The sequence below is a fragment of the Hemicordylus capensis genome, chromosome 2 (genome assembly GCF_027244095.1).
Source record: "Hemicordylus capensis ecotype Gifberg chromosome 2, rHemCap1.1.pri, whole genome shotgun sequence".
NCBI lineage: Eukaryota > Metazoa > Chordata > Lepidosauria > Squamata > Cordylidae > Hemicordylus > Hemicordylus capensis.
The window spans coordinates 186,499,674-186,518,230 of NC_069658.1; the positions used below are offsets into that span (position 1 = coordinate 186,499,674).

General features: G+C 47.0%; 1 protein-coding gene across 11 annotated transcripts in view; it reads right to left on the reverse strand.

The window, feature by feature from the left end:
- ALAS2 (5'-aminolevulinate synthase 2) overlaps window positions 1-18,557 on the reverse strand; it is a 43,186-nt gene that overhangs the window by 4,046 nt on the left and 20,583 nt on the right. For 4 of the 11 annotated variants that reach the window (XM_053296729.1, XM_053296732.1, XM_053296736.1 and 1 more), the window contains 6 exons: window positions 10,509-10,700; window positions 7,928-8,068; window positions 7,740-7,835; window positions 2,369-2,591; window positions 1,219-1,403; window positions 921-1,100 (listed from right to left, as the gene is read on the reverse strand). In XM_053296729.1, coding sequence (XP_053152704.1) covers window positions 921-1,100; window positions 1,219-1,403; window positions 2,369-2,591; window positions 7,740-7,835; window positions 7,928-8,068; window positions 10,509-10,700 — 1,017 coding nt within the window. Of the gene's footprint in view, window positions 1-920; window positions 1,101-1,218; window positions 1,404-2,368; window positions 2,592-7,739; window positions 7,836-7,927; window positions 8,069-8,962; window positions 10,142-10,508; window positions 10,701-11,207; window positions 11,327-11,572; window positions 11,630-13,107; window positions 13,230-15,999; window positions 16,060-18,557 lie in introns of those variants that run through there. The other 7 variants (XM_053296734.1, XM_053296737.1, XM_053296730.1 and 4 more) reach the window with 5 other exon arrangements.

Below are 18,557 nucleotides of genomic sequence, written 5' to 3' on the forward strand. Positions count from 1 at the left end.
GCAGAGTATTTAGCTTTGGCCAAAGCTTCTCATGGGCCCTGTGTCGGGTTGATGGGAGCCCCTACTGGCTCCCAGGCCTTGCAGTGGAGGGGCTAACACTGCCTTGGGGCTGCTGCTCTGGCCAAAGTGCTCACAGGATGGCTGGGCCATCACCAGCTCTGACACATGGGACTGTAGAAGAGATCAGGACAGCGCTGCAAGCAGTGGAGTGGGGGTGTGGTCTGCAGTTGGGGAGGAAGCCAGGACAGTATTGCATGCAGCTACTCAGACAAGGGTACAAGCAGAACTTGTATATTATGAAGTGTTGGGATATAAAGTAACCCCTGCTAACTGGGCAAAGAGGCACCTTTTCCCGTGGTGATTCTCTTTATTTAGCAGGGGGAGAGTAACTGGCCCTATCCACCCCCAGCACAGTACTGTGACTGTTGCTGGTCTCTCTCTTATGTTTCTTTTTAGAATGTGAGCCCTTTGGGGACAGGGAGCCATCTTATTTGTTTTATTTCTCTTTGTAAACCGCCCTGAGCCATTTTTGGAAGGGCGGTATAGAAATCGAATTAATAATAATAATAATTAATAAAGTCTGGGTGTTGAATGTTCAGGTCAATGGTCAGGTAAAAGAGATCCTCCCCAACTATTGTTGGTAGATATCCAGAGCAAATTCAAGTCAACTGAACAGTGCCAGTTTTGCAAATGTGTGCCATACTTTGCATCTCTCTCTCTCTCTCTCTCTCTCTCTCTCTTCTTTGCAGTCTCTGACCTTTATTTGGCAGGATAGGAAGGGGCTGCTTGAGTGACCAGACACTCTCCAAAGGGGCCCCCAGCCACTCAGGCAGCTTCCTTCCATATGGACCTGCCGTGCCTTCCGCCCCACCAGCCCGAATGGGCACCAGCCGCCACTCCCAACAACAAGTGGCAATTACCATCCATGGAATGCACAGTCTCAAAGGCGACAATCTTTGGGGTGCTGAGTTCAGCCTTGCTCAGCAGCTCCTCCAGGTGTTGGGGGTCATTGTGCCGGAAGACATGCTTAGGAACTCCACTGTTTCGGATACCCTGTATCATGGAGGCATGATTCCCAGCATCTGAAAAGATCTCACAGCCTGTAGAAGAGAAAGAAGTCAAGCTTAGCCCCAGCTCTTACCCTAGCTAGGATGGAAATCTTGGCTCCCAGCCTGGTCCTGTGGTCTAAGCCACTTGGCCTTTTCCTGGGTTGGTTACCTGGCAGCATACGGGCCAGAGTGAAGAGGGTGGAATCATTGGCCACATAACAAGAGGAGAAAAGCAGAGCAGCATCTTTGTTGTGCAGGCTGGCCAGTTCCTGCTCCAGATCCACGTGGAACTTGCTAGTGCCAGAAATGTTCCTGGTGCCTCCAGCTCCTGCTCCATAAGCCTCCAGAGTATTCCTAGAGTGGAAAAGGAGAACATGGTTTTGTCCCATAAGAGATTTTTGTTTAATTTTGAAAATATTATTGTGCTTTTTATGTTTTTTTTTTTAATGATCAGAGTATTTTTTTTAATGTATGAAAACATAATGCACAAAAAGCAAGGGGGACAGGACAAATGGATTGGGATTGGGAACTGCACATCTCTTCCAGGAGAATTAAGAGGGGAAGGATGAGCAAATTAGGTGGGTGACTGGATCTGTCTTCGAGGTTTTGTGGAAAGCAGGTATGTGTATGTGTTTGGACTGGGACCATAATGCTGGGAATGAGGTCGGTTGAACCCTTTTTGTTCTGCATCATTTTCCTGATGAACCACCCCACCTCCGCCATTAGGGTAAGTGCTCAAAAGGCTTTACATACATGACTGTGATATTCCTGTTCAGCTGGCCCTATTGTCCCCATATTGCAGATGGGGAGAGGACTGGAGAGAATTGTGGCTTGCCTAAGGCCACCCAGGGATTTGTGACGGACTTACACTTGAACTAGGGACTTCTAATTTCATTCTGCTAACTGCTAAGCTAACACCTTCAAGGGCCAAGAGACAGACTATCGTTTTTCAGAGAGTTAAAATGACTCGGAAGGGCTTAACTTCTCATGGTGTAGATGCACACATTTCTTTTGGTATGGATTCTGGGCGGGGGAAAATAACAATCCATGCCGGATTATACACTAGAGCCAAAAGTATGCTCCATGAATAGTGACCCCTTTTCCAAAATAACAACCCTATTCTCAGTCTCCAGTCTAGGACAGATTTATGAGGCCTGAAGGTTTTTCCCTATTTGTCTGATGGTCTCTCCTGGACATGAGACTGAGCTTCAAGCAAATGTAAAAAGGAAATGAGGGACTTGACAAGAGGTGAGGTGAGGAATGACGAGGCATGTCTGAGAGAAGGGTTGCTTTGGGAATTACAGGGCACTGCCACTCACTGGATGGCCTCCAGCACTCGCGGGTGGCGGCTCATCCCCAAGTAGTCGTTGCTGCACCAGACAGACACCTTCCGCGATTCAGACTGAGAGCAAGAATAGTCCTCGGCAAAGGGGTACGCATCAGCCCGACGGTTCACTGTCTTGAAGACCCGGTAAGTGTGATCCTGCTTCTTCTCCTGGATCTTTGCTGCAAAGAACTCGTCGTAACCAAATGCAGAGCTCCCTGTCAGGTAGTAAGAGAAAAGCTGCTTGACACAGGGGATGTACATTGCTTGGTTTCCCTACAATTGGTGCCTGAGAGCTGAAAGAGAGAGGACCACGTCCCTGCTGGGGAACTGTGTCAGCATTCTATCCGAGTACAGGGCTGTCCTTAGAGAGCCCTGGCGGGGTGTGGGGCCTGGGGCCAACCAGCCAGTGGGGGGGGGGAGGGGGGCGGCTTCCAGTTAATTCTAATGGGGGGGTTAAAAGAGCGGGGCCTGGGGTGGTCGCCCTGCTTGCCCTGCCCTAAGGACAGCCCTGTCTGAGCATCAGAGGGCAGAGTCGGGGATGAGCTTTGATGGGTCAAGGTGTGGAGCCTGTGAATTTGCATTTGCAGGTCAGGAGCAGAAAATGATGGTTTGGGGACAGGGCTGGCAGGATTTGGCAGGTCTGAGGCACAGCCTGGTGAGTCAGGAGGATCAGGATTGGGAGTCAGTGGGATTTTTTTTTTAGATGCCTCCTTAGGCAAGCTGCACATTTACACAGAAAGCCTGTTCGTGTGAGCAGTCTAACCCAGCCAAGGGCAGCCCAGCCTGGGCAGCACTGCTCTCCCACCCAACCTGACATTTTACCCCAGCTTTTAGCCAGGGTTAAGGACGCGGACACACCCTTTACCCTGGCGCTGGGGTTGTGTGTACGCAGTATGTGTACACAGCCCGAGCCTATTCAGAGCTGGGCAGCAAGAGCACCCGGTTGAAGGAGGATCCCTCAGTGCAGTGCACTGAGGGATGCCGCCGGAGCACTTCCTCCTCTGCCACTCACTGTGGTGCCGCTTGAGTGGCAGAGTGAACTGGGGAGGGTGATTGTGTGTGGGGAGGCAGGCAGGAAGCCTGCCTTCTGGGCCCGCCTTCCCCACCCACCAGAGACCTTAGAGATTGAAGCAGAAGAGATTCAGGTCAGGTCTCTAGTTGCCGCATTGCAGCTAGAGGGACAGAGTAACTTGGCGGAGAGGGACTGCAGCTTGGTGGTGGTGGGGGAGAGAAACCTATGGGGGAGGGGAAACGAAACCCCCAGACACAGGCCCAGGAAACCCCCAAACTGAATGGGCTAATAAAATACAATATTTATTTTACAGGTTGGCAAACCTGTATTAGATCTGTGATGGCCCATCTGTACATTCAACCCCCTGCAGTCATCAAGCAAATTACCACGAATGTGTGAACCAGCTCTTTGGTTAGATCAGGGGTCCCCAACCTGTGGCACTCCAGATGTTGCTGAACATCCAGTTTATTGTGGCGGGATGATGGGAGTTGTAGTTCAGCAACATCTGGAGTGCCACAGGTTGGGGACCCTTGGGTTAGATTACCCATAAGATCCAGCTAGCTCCTTTCCTCCTGCTAATGTCAGCCTCTGAAATGAGGGGCGAATTTCCCTCTAAAAGAAAGCGAGTGAGACAAAACTCCTTGAAACAAGGGGTGAGAGGGGTTACTTTATGAAGACCTTTGGGTCTTTGTGGAAGGTCGGTGAGTAAGCGGTGAGGGGGCTTTGGTAGGACTGGTGGTTTCTGGGACCTATCAGCTGCAAAGAACTCTTCACATGATGTGGGTTGCTGTGTTCCACAATTACTTCTAATGGCAGCCATTAGGCCACTAGTTCCCAACTCACGTGCTAAGTGGGCAAAGAGATGCCTTTTAATGTGGTGACTTCTGTTTAGCAGCGGGAGACCAGTTCTTCTTCAGCCCAACATCACATCCCTTCACTGGCTATTCCAGTGGATGTTTCCCTTGTGTGTCTTCATCATTTGTAAACCCTTTGGGGGACAGGGAACCATCTTCTCATTATTTTGCTAATGTTCTCATTCCTTTCTTCCCATTCTGGCTAGACCTTTTTTCAGAAATCAATAACACATGTGTCATATCTTACGGTATATTTGGAAGCAAAATATTATATGCCCAATTTTCAAAAAAGGTAATAGACAGGAACCTTCTAATTATTGTCCAATCAGTCTCCTAGACATTTCCTCCAAGCTGTATGCTCAACATCTTTTGAACAAGATGGAGGACTGGGAGGAATCGATAATAGGTTTTTATCCATTGCAGGCAGGATTTTTTAAAGGTTGTAGTACTACAGACCATTGTTTTACCCTGAAGGTCTTAATTCAGAAACGTATGTCATCAGAAAGTACAACTTTATGTCGCATTTACTGACCTTACATCAGCCTTTGATTCTATTGATAGGACCCGAATTTGGGATAAACTTGTTGGATATTGATAGGCGACTCCTTAGGTTACTAATTGAACTACACTCTGATATCAAGACTAGGGTGAGAGTAGGATGGCAACAGTCTCTATCTGACCTTATTTTACTAAAAATAAGGTATAAAACAAGGCTCCCTTTTTAGTTTGTTTTATATTAAATAAAATTATGTTTTATTTAAAAAGGGTGCTCCCTTTTAATTTTTATATTAATGATATCGTACTAGCTTCTTTCCCTCTTCTTTCCCCCTTTACCTACTGGGCGCAAAGTCTCAATGTTAATGTATGCCGACGATGGGGCGCTTATCTCCTGTGCTGAGACTGGCCTCAGAAGAATGTTGGCTAGACTGGCCAATTATTGTGAAAAGGAGAAACTGAGGATAAATCGTGGCAAAACAAATGTAGTAGTCTATAGTAGTAGGTGATCAATTAACGCCCAACAAATAAAGCCATGCTCCTATTTCCTTCCGTAAGTCTCTTGCATGGAAATCTCTTGCATCTTACCACTGTTTTAGTAACTGCTCATTGTTCAGTGGGGGCCATTTTGGAGTTCTTCTACTCTAAAGGAGAGCAGTTAATAGCCCCCCCCCATAATTGAGAGTAAAGGTGATATCTCAGATGTTGTATGGGGTTGAGATCTATGGGTAGGATGTGAAGGTTATTGCCCAGCTGGAAATAGTCCAGAAGAACTTCCTAAGGAAGACGTTGGGCCTTCCCCAGGGTATTCCTGCTGCCTCTCTATGAATGGAGGCAGGATTACTTTCAATCTCTGTTAGTGTCCATCTAGCATTGCTAAGATATTTCAAGAAGCTAGACTGCCTCCTGGAATATCACCTTGTCAAATTCTGTTAACATTTTGTGGGTGGAAATCAATGCACCAAACTTCTTTCTTTTATGCTACAGTTGTACTCCCTGCCTTTGGTGGGAACTTAGATCTTGGAGCAGATAACATATTAGAGATCAGCTCCTTGAATGGGATGCCAGTAGAGACGCATGCTGCCATGGTGCAGTTCTCACTTTGATACCGCTATTATAAGAGATATAGACGCTTCTCACAGTATCTGGCTAATGTTGCCCGTGCTCCACTGAGAAAAGCTTTCACAATGTTATGCTTCCAAACTTTCCCCACAACATACCTTGAAGGGAGATTCTGCAAACTTCCACTGGAGCATCACTTTTGCCCCTGTGGCTCTGGCCAAGTGGAGGACATTATCCACTATGCTTTACACTGTCCCATAGATAAATTCAAGGGTTAGGAATGTCATCATTCCAGAATGTCCTCGTTCCATATGTCAGTTGTCAAGTTGCCACTTTTGCTTTACTTTCTTTTAAAATCAGAAAGGAATTTAGAGCTGCCATGCTCTGTCCTAAAGGCAAATGTATTGGTTTTAGCTTAAGTAGACTGTTGAGGTACTTCTATGGTATGCTCCGTTCTTTCTTGTTTCTCTTTTATGTTATGATAAGTGGTCACAACAATAAACTTATTATTTACTCGCATTCCTTTTGCTGTGTAAGCAGCTTTGAGAACTTTTGCTGTGGTTGAAAAGCAATGAACACACACCACTCACTCACTTGCTCACTCACTGCCTTAGCTCTTTAGGGGAAGGGTGGGAAATAGATGATGTGAGTAACAAACACTGTGGGCCAGAGCAAATTAGTGTTTGCCTCTTCTGGGGCAGATCATAGGGACATAGGAAGCTGCCATATCCTGAGTCAGACCATTGGTCCATCTAGCTCAGTATTGCCTACACAGACTGGCAGCAGCTTCTCCAAGGTGGCAGGCAGGAATCTCTCTCAGTCCTACCTTGGAGATGCTGCCAGGGAGGGAACTTAGAACTTAGATTCTCTTCCCTGAGCCAGTCCCATCCCTTAAGGGGAATATCTTACACAGTGCTCACACTTCTAGTTTCCCATTCATATGCAACCAGGGCAGACCCTGCTTAGCTAATAGGACAAGTCATGCTTGCTACCACAAGACCAGCGCTGCACTGGGTGTGACTGGGCCACACAACAGAACTACCTGCTTGCAGAGGGGGCTGCTTGCTGTGTCTCTCCCTTCCATGAGCTTGCTTCCTTTCAGTCAAAAGGTAGGCCTAGAACAGTGGAAGCTCAGGCAGAAACACAGTGGAGGGCTCCCCTGAGGGATGACAGGTAATTCTTACTCTTACAGCTGCTAAGAGTCAACCTTTTGGGATGTAAACATGAAATGTCACTCCAAATTCAGGAAAAGCGTGCCTCGACTCCAAAAGCTTGGGACATTCTGTATCAAGCACGGGTTGAGAGAAATCCAGAAGGGGACACACTCACACGTTGAGGAGGAGAGGTTTTGTGAGGAGAGGTTTTATGAGGAGAGGACTTGAAAATGTATGAATGAGACCTGACATGAATGCTCAGGAGGTGTTGGCCAATGCCATTAAGTTTATGAGCCTCTGAGAAGAATCAGGTGATTCCCATCCCCCTGATCATTATCTCTCCGCCAGTCACAGAACAGTGTTATCATGTCTAAGGAATATAACAGCTGGGGGTTTTAATCTGTGCTCATTTGTTTATTTAATTGAGGGTGGTGTGTTACACCGAAGCTTCTTATGTATTTATATTTACCAGCTTCTTTTTTTGTGCAATAAAAGGTCTTCTTGTTGAAAGTTGGAGTTAATATGTGCATTGCATCGCCAACATATCGACTTATATGTATGGATTCATGTCTTCTACATGTATATCCTGCCCTCTCTCCAAGGGTTATGTACATGGTTCCCCTCCTCCCTTTTTGTCCTCATAATGATCCTATGAGATAGGTTAGGCTGAGGGATAGTGAGGGGATTTGAACCCAGATCTCCTTTGTCCAACACTCTAACCAGGGTCAATGGAGAGGTGTCTGTGCGTTGTGCAGCTTCTTCACCAGCTTGCAGGATCCTACTCACTTGGCATGTTGTTCAGGATTAGGTGTGTCATGTGAGGGCCACGCAGCTTCCTCTTGAGACTGGATTCCACCTCTCTGAAAAAGGAGCTCAGCACGCCTGGAATGGGGAGAGGCAAGTCGTTCAGTGATGTGGGAGGGCTGGGGAGCGCCTTCCTTCCCCTTGAAGCCCCAGTGATGACAAGTGTCTACCTGACTTGAAAGGTGGGACATCCTCCTGGACCTCCGGTTTTGCCTTTTGCACAAAAGAACCCTGGCCACTCTGAAGCTCCGACTTTATAAAGGGACACTGGGTTGTGGGGAGAGATGCTGGTGCAATCCCAGCTTGGGGCCCTGTGGGGAGATAGAAGCAATAGGGGTTTCGTCATGCAGGCTCCGCCCCAGGCCAGTGTACCTCATTAGGCCTCACACTTTCCCCCAGCTGGACATAAAATCTAGACACATTGAGGCTATTCACATGAGCGAGCAAAACCAGGCTAAGGGAGCCCAGTCTGGTTTTGCTCGCTCGTGTGAACCACCAGGATTGTGCCTGATCCTGGTGGCTACATGGCAGCAAACCCACCAATGTAGCCTCCTGCTTAAATTAGGTTAAGGGAGTGAGCAAAAGGTTAATGATCGTCTGTGGGGTGGGTCAGGCAAACCCACTGTCCTCACAGACCTCGGAGGAGCTCTTCTCGCTCATCGTGAGGAGAGCTCCTTTGTCTTCCAGACCCTCTAGTGGGGATGTGCACGGAACTGTGTATGTGTGGTTCAGTGCCGGTGGGGGTCCCCCACCAGCGCTCGTTGCTGGTAAAAACCTTTGAGGCAGCAGCATACCTCCCTGCTGCCCCTTCTCTGTCCTCGGCTGGAAGTACTGGGTGTTCGTGCAAAGATTTTTACCAGTAACGAGCACCGGTGGTGGGAAAGTGGTGGGAGGGGTGAGTGTACCCTCCCGCACACTTAAAATGGCATCCCCGCTGGCATTGAACTTCGAACCAGCCCCGGAGGCCTGTAAAAGGGCCTCTGAACAGGTTCGTGCACATCCCTACCCTCTAGACCAGGCCTGCTCAGTTTTGGCCCCCCAGCTGTTTTTGGACTACAACTCCCATAATCCCAGCCACAGTGGCCAATAGCCAAGGATTATGGGAGTTGTAGGCCAACATCTGCAGGAGGGCTGAAGTTGCTCAGCCCTGCTCTAGACCCACCACTTCCAACATGACTAGTCAGGATTTATTTGTTTGTTTTTACCTGTATATCCTGCTCTTCCTTCAAAGTGTCCAGAGCTGTGTATGTGGTTATGTTTCTCCTCACAACAACCCTGTGAGGTGGGTTAGGCTGAGAGAGAAGTGACTGGCCCAGAGTCATTCAGTAAGTTTCATGGCTGAATGGGGATTTTAGCTCAGGTCTCCCTGGTCTAGTCCAACACTCCAACCACAACGGCACACTGGCTTTGGCATGAATCCAGGACTCAGCCCTGATGCTTAGTTTTAAATACCAGGACCCGCCACTGAACTCAGGCCCAGTTCTCACCAAAGGGGTAAACCTCTGTCTGGGCCGTATTACTTCAGGCAGGGGTCCACATGCAATTCATATCCTATTCATATTTGTTCATAAATATACCCCAATCCGAATTATTTCTTTATTTAAACACTTTTATCCCACCTTTTAGCTCCATACATCAAAAATATACCTCCACTCAGAAAACTAGATATCAGGGAGAAGGGTTCTAGTTTTGTCTTCTCCCCGAAAGGCTACTTTTCTATGAAAAGGGAATTCTATTTTGTATGGCGGAAAATTCAGTCATATAAGGCCTCCCCGGCAGTTTAAAGTGGTACAGTCTAGCCAGGTTTTCTACCTCAGAGACACATGGGTGGTATACACTGAGATAAAATCCATGGTATGGAGTTATTTGGGTTGTAGATTTCAGACTCTGACAGGGGAATCATATGTCTGAAAGTTACCCTATATAAAAATATTTCTGCTCTTAGAAAATGAACACAATAGCAGGTTGTAAGCCTAGTTTTCTCCCTAACATGCTAGTTTTCTGTACACAGAGAGGGTTTTGTTTACATGAAGGAGGCATTCAACCATGCAATTCCCTTACCACCACTTACAATATGAAATAAGTCTCAAGAACACATTCTTTTACTGAATATGTAAATAAATTATCAGTCACAGAACATGAGAGATAATAGTATGGTGTGCTTCTGAGCATGTGCAGACTGCCTTTCCATCACTAGTGAGTAACTGCAGCCAGCTTACATGTAGACATCTGGCAGAAGGACCTCTAGGTCCAATGGTATGTCTTGAACACCATTGCTCTCTTTCTAGAAAGAAGTGTCTGTGCAAATACGTTGAAGTGCTTCAACTCCCACTCTTTCCTTCTCAAACATAATATTAAAGAGTAAGTACACCGTTTAATATAGTGCTGTATTTCTCTTGATTGTAATTATTGTAACGATTGTACAAGAGCGCCCCCCGTGGGCTGAATGGCTGGTTTCCAGCCATAGAGAGGAATGGCTGGTTTCCAGCCATAGGAAACTATTCAGCGTCTGCAATCAGTGATTTCACCTCTAGTGGGTGGTATGAGTTGAACATCAGCACACCTTTCCTCTCCCCTCCTGAGCTGGGCATGATGAGGAAAGTCACTTAGAGTAGTCCCATTGAAATTAAAAGGATAAGTTAGGCAGTGCCCAACTTATTCTTTTAATTTCAATGGGATTACTTTCAGTAATTTTCCTCATGCCAGTCAATATCCCGAGCATTTGTCTCTCAGCTTCATCCACCATCTCACCAGTATCTCCACAGGTCTCCTTTCCACGCTGCAGGACAGGAACAGAGCGTGAGAGGGTGCGGGCCACCATCACAGGGCAACGCTGGGCACTGCTGAGCAGCAGGGGACGGAGTTTGTGCAGGAAGGTGGTTGGGTCCCGGGTCAGGAAAGGGCAGCACTGGAGGATGGAGGCCATTATGCCACGACTTGGTGCTGTTCAGAGAAAGAGAGCACAGGATCAGGGAAAGCCCCTCTGAGAGGAAAGAGCATCTTTGGCCTATGGTTCCTTAGCAGCAAGAGGGATCCAGTATTTTAAGGGCAGAACTGGTCTTGTGGTAGCAAGCATGACTTGTCCCCTTTGCTAAGCAGGGTCCACCCTGGTTGCATCTGAATGGGAGACTAGAAATGTGAGCTCTGTAAGATATTATTCCCCACAGGGGATGGAGCCGCTCTGAGAAGAGCAGAAAGTTTCAAGTTCCCTCCCTGACTTCTCCAAGGTAGCGCTAAGAGAGATTCCTGCCTGCCACCTTGGAGAAGCTGCTGCCAGTCTGTGTAATACTGAGCTAGATAGACCAAGGGTCTGACTCAGTATATGGCAGCTTCCTATGTTCCTATGCCAGGGCCGCAATGGCGGATTACTGCATCTTGGAGGGAAACTTAATTCTCTCCCCTCCCACAGCTTTCAAAATGCTGCTGTGTGGCAGCAGAGGCTCCGCCCACCTCCTAAACCATCACAGGAGGTGAGGTCAGGCACCGGAGGATGGCAGTGAAAGTTGTCCTCACTCAAGCCCAACTTAGTCGCAAATGACACAGAGCGAGTGATTTTGGGCCTCTGTGCCCAAAAAGGACCCCTTTCACTGCCATCCTCCAGTGCCTGACCTCACTTCCTGTGATGGTTTAGGAGATAGGCGGAGCCTCCGCCGCTACACAGTGACATTTTAAAAGGTAAAAAACAGAATTATTTCCTTCCCTGCCAAGCCCCCTTACTCTTGTCCCTGGGCCGGCAAATATTTGGCTGCCTATGGGCAGCAAAAAGATTAATCTGCCCCTACAGGGTCTTAACCATCTTGCTAGTCAAGGCTGACCTAATGTATCACTCAGTATTTTCTACTCTGACTGGCAGCGGTTCTCTCCAAAGTCTGGAAAAGGCCTTTCCCAGTTCTGTTCCTGGAGATGCCAGAGGTACACTCCGGTACTCCACAAAGCATCTGGTGCTTGGGCCAGTGACCTTCTGGTGGGGCTTTGCCTCCCCTACGCCAAGTTCACAGACCCATTGGTTAGACTGGGATCTTGAAGTTGATGTTGGGGAAGCTATTGCAGCCCTTTTAAACAGACAATTGATGTACCAGGCACCCACCTAAGGGGATATGATTAACTGAAGTTGCCTTTGCAGGTATATGTGGAATTTGGAATTACAAAGAGAACATCAAGCACATTGAAAAGATCATTGTTGCGAACCTGAAGAGAACACATCTGCTGCTTGCTAGCTTGCCTTTCCCTCCCCTCCTCTCTGTTGCTGATATTCAGGTTGGAAGTTCCTTGGGTGGAGGGACCTGAATTTTTTTTTTTTTAACTTTCCATGTTGCTCTGTAAAGTGCCATGAATACTGATGGCAATGTAATATTAATTCTTCTACTGCTAAACGGGGAATCAACCCTGAATTTAAAGCTCCAAAATGATTGAGAAGTTTGTCCAAGACGCTGGAGTTGAACCCACATTACCTTAAACCCAGGGGTGTAGCTATAATTGAGCAAAAGGGTTCAAAGAACACGGGCCCCCAGCTCCTGAGGGCCCTCCAGCTCCACCCCTCCCTATTATCTTCATTATGTCCCTCACTCTGGGGGGGCCGCCAGAGAGAGGGATGAACACGGGCCCCCTTTCCCCTAGCTACGCCCCTGCTTAAACTTGAATTGAACCCCTAGACATAAATGTGGTAACCGGTTGAAAATAACTGGTTCAGTCATTAGGCACTCAACTTGCAACTGAAAATTGTTTCCGACTCCTGTTTTTCATCCTGTTGTAATTTTTTTTTTTGGCAAATATTTTAAATCAAATAATAAAAATACATCTTTCCTCAGGTTAATTATTTATAATATTATTCATGATGTAGAAGTGCATTGCAAGTGAAAGTGTTTGAGATTGTTCGGCATTAAATTTATCTAAATGGGTTCCAAGTATCCACAATGGTTACTGAACCATTTTTCTAAGTTAGTGTCTCAACCTGGAACTGTACCAGCAAGTTAAAACAAACAAACAAACAAACTGATGAACCTGAATCGGAACGGAAACCAAAATTTTAATGGTTCAGCTCCCTGCTACTAAATCATCTGTTGTATCACAACAAGGCTTTCTCATTTGCTCAAGAAAATTGCATTTGTTTATTGTATGCATTTAAAAACCAGCCTGTTGCTTCTTTTAAAAACACTTGGGACCCAGAGGGAAGTGCAGAGCGGTCTTTAATTAACCCCGAGCTAGCTCCCTCCCTCCCTAGTACCCCCAAGGCTGGCAAGCTGAACATTAACACATGCCATTTTAAGAACAGTCTTTCCAAGCCAGCAAAAAACAAACAAACAAACAAACAAAAACATCAGCTGCTTGGCTGGTATTTGTGGGTACACACCCAGGAGAGGCTACAAGTTAAGGTCACTTTTGCAAATGCTGCTTAGAAACTTTTCTTTCTTTCTTTCTTTCTTTCTTTCTTTCTTTCTTTCTTTCTTTCTTTCTTTCTTTCTTTCTTTCTTTCTAATGCATTTAAAAAACAACTTTGGATGGATGCTTAACGTAACACATATTCTATTCAGAAAAAACATTCGCTTTTTAAATGTGAATGATGAGACCCTAGAAATGCAGTAGGGATGTTCTCATGACCATGATTAGGGTTGTCAGAAGCTTCCCATCCGAGTTTGGGAGTTCTGCACCCTCGCAATACATGATTGTGTGTTAGATAAAAGCAAGATCAGAGGCAGGGATCTTTCTTGTCAAATAAAAAATTTATAACTGACAAAAGGAGGTACTTTTTCACACAATACATAATCGACCTATGGAATTCTCTGCCACAAACAGGGGCGGAGCCACCATTGGGGAAATGGTTTCAAAGAACCCAGGCCACCGCCAATCAGAGGCCGTGCCTTGTGGCCCCAACACCCCCCTCCATATCTGACGTCAGATGCGGGGGCATTATTTCGCTTCCAAATGGGGCCGCACGGCCCTATTTGGAAATGAAATCAGCCTGTGCTGCATTGGCAACACAGGCTGGAGCGACTCTCCCTGCCTTTTAAAGGCAGGGAGAGCCGCTCCTGGCCTTGCTGCCCATGCAGCGGGGCCGATCTCTCTCTCAAACGGAGCCGTGTGGCCCCGTTTGGGAGGGAGATCGGCCTGCACTGCATTGGCAGCGTGGTCGGAACGGCTCTTCCTGCCCTTAAAGGCAGAGAGAGTCGCTCTGGCCCGCGCTGCCCAATGCAAAGTGGGCCGACCTCCCTTCAAAATGGGGCCGCATGGCTCCCTTTGGGAGGGAGACCACGCCCTGCCTCTGACGTTAGATGGGGGCGGGGCCAGGGGGCTGCAGCAGCGGTGGCTGGACATGGGCTGCTGCCCGCCTCACTCCGTGCCTGGCCACAAGCTGTGGTGACAGCCAATAGCCTGGATGGCTTGAAGAGGGGTTTAGATAAATTCATGGAGGGCAGGTCTTCCAATGGCTTCTAGTGAGCCTAAGGGCTATACTAGGCCACCTCCAGCCTCAGAGGCAAGATGCCTTTAAATCCCAGTTGCCGGGGAGTAACAGCAGGAAGGAGAGAGCATGCCCTCGGCTCTTGCCTGTGGGCTTCTCAGAGGCATACGAATGTGACAAATGTTTATCTACCACTTTTCAACAACAGTTCCCAAAGCGGTTTACATAGATATAAATAAATAAGATGTCTCCCTGTCCCCAAAGGGCTAACAGTCTAAAAAAGAAACATAAGAAAGACACCAGCAACAGCCACTGGAGGGATGCTCTGCTGGGGACGGATCGGGCCAGTTGCTCTCCCCCTGCTAAATAAAGAGAACCACCACTTTAAAAAGGTGCCTCTTTGCTCAGTTAGCAGGGGACCTGGTGGCATCTAGTGGGCCACTGTGGCATCTGGTGGGCCACAGTGGGAAACAGGATGCTGGACTAGATGGGCCTTGGGCCTGATCCAGCAGGTCTGTTCTTATGCTCTAAAATAAGAGGCAGGATCTTGCTTGTCTGTCGAGCCTTATTTGGATAGGAGGGCTTTTCTTCCTACCTCGTTCCAAAGCTGGAGACTGAATCTGAGTAAGGCATGCTTGTCCTATCCAGCAGGGGCTTGACAGACAAGCAAACTCCCTGCCTTGCCTTTATCTATCACTCGATCAAATATTGGGAGTGTGCAGCACAGCTCTGAATTAGGGGAGGGAAATCCTCCTATCCTAATAATGATCATGAGGACACAGCCCTGGTGACAGGGGTGTAGCTAGGGGAGAGGGGGCCCATGTTCATCCCTCTCTCTGGCGGCCCCCCCAGAGTGAGGGAGATAATGAAGAAAATAGGGAGGGGTGGAGATGGAGGGCCTTCAGGAGCTGGGGACCCAGATTCTTTGAACCCTTTCACTCAATTTTAGCTACGCCCCTGCCTGGTGAGCTAGCATTAATCATCTTCTGTTTGATCTTTTTGTCTGTTCTTGTGATCAGGTGGAGTCTTCAGCTCTGCCTTATGGATCAAACACAACTGCTGCTGTGTGCGTACACTAGTGACTCCATGTGAAGCGTGGATGCCACACATCCATGTGACACATAACATTAGGCTGAAACAAGTTGCAGGAGGGGGGTCACCATGATGGGGGAGCCAGTGTTAAAACTTGCCGCTTCCCACACTGCAATCCCAGGCCTGATCTCTCAAGGAGTTGCTGTTTCAGTTAGCAAGGCATGCAGGATCAAACTAGGCATTTAATACAACATGTAGGTCAGTAAACTCTGACTCTGCCAAGGCTCCCAGATATTATCATTAAGAATATTATTTATTTTTAAGGATATAACTTTCAACATTAAAAAAAATATGTTAGGTGGCTTACACAGCAAAAAGAATGAGAAGACGGTTCCCTGCCCTAGAGGGCTCGCAAACTAAAATGGAAGCAGAAAGGAGACACCAGCAACAACCACTGGGAGAGATGCTGTAATGGATATAGCATCAGGATAGCTGCTACCCAACCCCATCCGAAAGGGAAGAAACCCACCACCTCCAAAAGCAGCCTTTTTGCCCTACAGCATGTTTATGTGGGTACATGTCGCCTTCACTTTACAGCATAACCACAGGAGACATGTTAGCTGCTAAAGCCTCTAAATAAATAATAAAATAAATAAAGTGCAGTGCAGAGCTGCCCTTGAAGGGGGTGAGGGCAGGGGGATGATTGGTTACAGTTTTTACCCCATGGTCTCTCGACTGGAATTCTCTCCTTCCCTAGAATGTTTACACAGCTACAGTTTTTTAGGTTTGTAAAATCTGTATTAGTATTTTTACCATAGAGAAATGCCAGGTGCTCTCTTTCTCTCTTTTGCTGCTGCTGCTGTGTATATCCTCCTACATTAGAAAGAGCAGTATTACTGTTCGTTAATGTTTTTGAATACGAGTTATGCCGGCCACTGTGCTGTGTCACTGAATAGATGCATAATATAAAGGTGGCGGGGGGGGATCAGGCCTGATTACTGTGGCGGTGGTGGGGATCAGGCCTGTAGCCAGCTGGTGGCATGGTGTGTATCTGCCACACCAAAAAATTCTCTTTCCTCCCCAGCCTCACTGACTGTTTTCAATGAACATTTTATAACCTGCCTCCCCTGACTTCTGATAGAAGAATACAACAGAGCTGTGCATGCACTTAGTAGGTGGCAAGTCCTATTGAAATCAGGAGAGGTTACTTTAAAAACATCCAAGCCCTGCTGGATTAGACCAAAGGTCCATCAAGGACAGTGTCCTGTTGCCCATCAGACAGCTCTGGGAAGTTCACGGGCAAAACCATGTAATGATGCACAGAGGAACTGACTGAGAAACTCTGTACTCGCAGTTTCAATCCGCTGCCACATACCGTTGCACTTTAACCGACACTTTAACCGACGCAAATCTCGCTGAAAATGCTCAGGAGAGAATATCGATCAATCAACCAACCTTTATTATGGTCATAGGCCAGCATAAAATTACAAGTTAAAAGAAAGTGATACTAAGAGGGCTAATAAAAGGTACAAATTATAAGTTACGTGTTAAAAAATAAAGGTGATTGCAAGTACAATGCAAAATATTGTGAATAGGCTAAAATTAAAAATAATTGCAATTTAAAAGAGACAAGCTAAAATAGATAAAAATAACATATATTAACACTAAAAACATCAAAACCTGCTAAAAATAAAAGAATACTATATCTATTATAGAAAATGCACAGAGAAGATAGAATATGAAAAGCAGAGAATAAAGGCAACAGTTCTCGCCTGCCGTTGCTCCCTGGAAACGGCATTCAGAGGTACACTGCCTTTCAACATGGAGATTCCATATCACCATCATGGCTAATACTACTTTTTCTTTTTCAGTACAAACCTCCTTGATAATTTGTTGTTGTTGTTGAAAAGTGCTACATAAATAAATTAAAAATAAGGAGAAAATGGATCCCTGTCAAGCAGCCACAGCCACTGGAGGGATGCTGTGCTGGGGCTGAGTAAGGCCGGTTGCTCCTCCCTGTGAAATACAAAGAGAATCCCCACTTTGTAAGGTAGACCGTGCATTTTTAAAATCTTCTTTTAAAGCCATCTAAGCCAGTAGCCAATGGCCACATTGTGTTGCGCTTCTGAGAAGGCATGTTTAAGATTAGGGCTAGGAAGGCCTGCGGCTAAAATTGCTTGGAATGTTGCTGACAACAGCACCATCAAGATAAACAAAAGCATGATTATACCATAAGCTTTCATGGGCTATAGTCCACTTATCAGAGGCATGGCAGACAAGTCTATCAATGGTTCCTAAGCACGGCTATATGCCACCTTCAAGTTCAGAAGCAGCGCGTCTCCCCAGCAGCAGGAGAGAGCTAGTTGCCTTCAGGTTCTACTTGTGGCTTCTCAGAGGCATCTGCTTGGCCACTGTGAGACACTAGTCCATCTGGACTAGATGGACCCTTGGTTTAACCCAGCAAGGCTCCTCTTATCAGGGTATTTAGCCAGATTAACTCATCCTCCTCAAAGAGTCCGGACCGGTGAATTGCAGACTTAAGAAGCAGGGAGACCAGCTGCAATACAGGACAGGTTTGATAACTTTGCCAAAGAGGCAGTTTTCAGCAGGTGCAATGTTTTTACCCTTGCAGCACTGTGACATGGGAAGCAGAACAGAGAGGTGGGGTACCCTGAAGGGCAGGTGTGGTCGTGTCAGAGGCATTTTTCTGCTTCAAAGAGGACCGTCTCCCACATTCCCAGGGGGTTAAAAGAAGCGGGGAAAGCCCTCCAGGGAAACAGAAATGAGATGGCATCACAGAACTAGGGCTGAGGAAATTAGTGATGAGCCCTGAAGAAACGGTGTGGCTACATCTTGGGCAGGACAGGGCTGAGAGAAACTCCTGCCTGTAACCTTGGAGAAGCCGCTGCCAGTCTGTGTAGACCAGGGCTGCTCAACTTTGGCAGATGTTGGCCTACAATTCCCATAATCCCTGGCTATTTGCCACTGTGACTGGGGATCATGGGAGTTGTAGCCCAAAAACAGCTGGGGGACCTAAGCTTAGCAGACCTGGACAATACTGAGCTAGATTGACCAATGGTCTGACTTGGTATAAGGCAGCTTCCTATATTTGTATGATTTTTGCAACACCCCCTGCCAGCCAGCTCTTGCTTTCTGAGAAGATCCAATTACTAATTTTCTGACAAATGGCAAAAAGGGCTCTTTCTTCTCTGAAAGCAAGTACTGGCCAGCAGGTGGCACTGCAACAATCTCAATTGTGGGAGGAGAGCTGGTCTTGTGGTAGCAAGCATGACTTGTCCCCTTAGCTAAGCAGGGTCTGCCCTGGATGCATATGAATGGGAGGCTTGCTGTGTGAGCACTGCGAGATATTT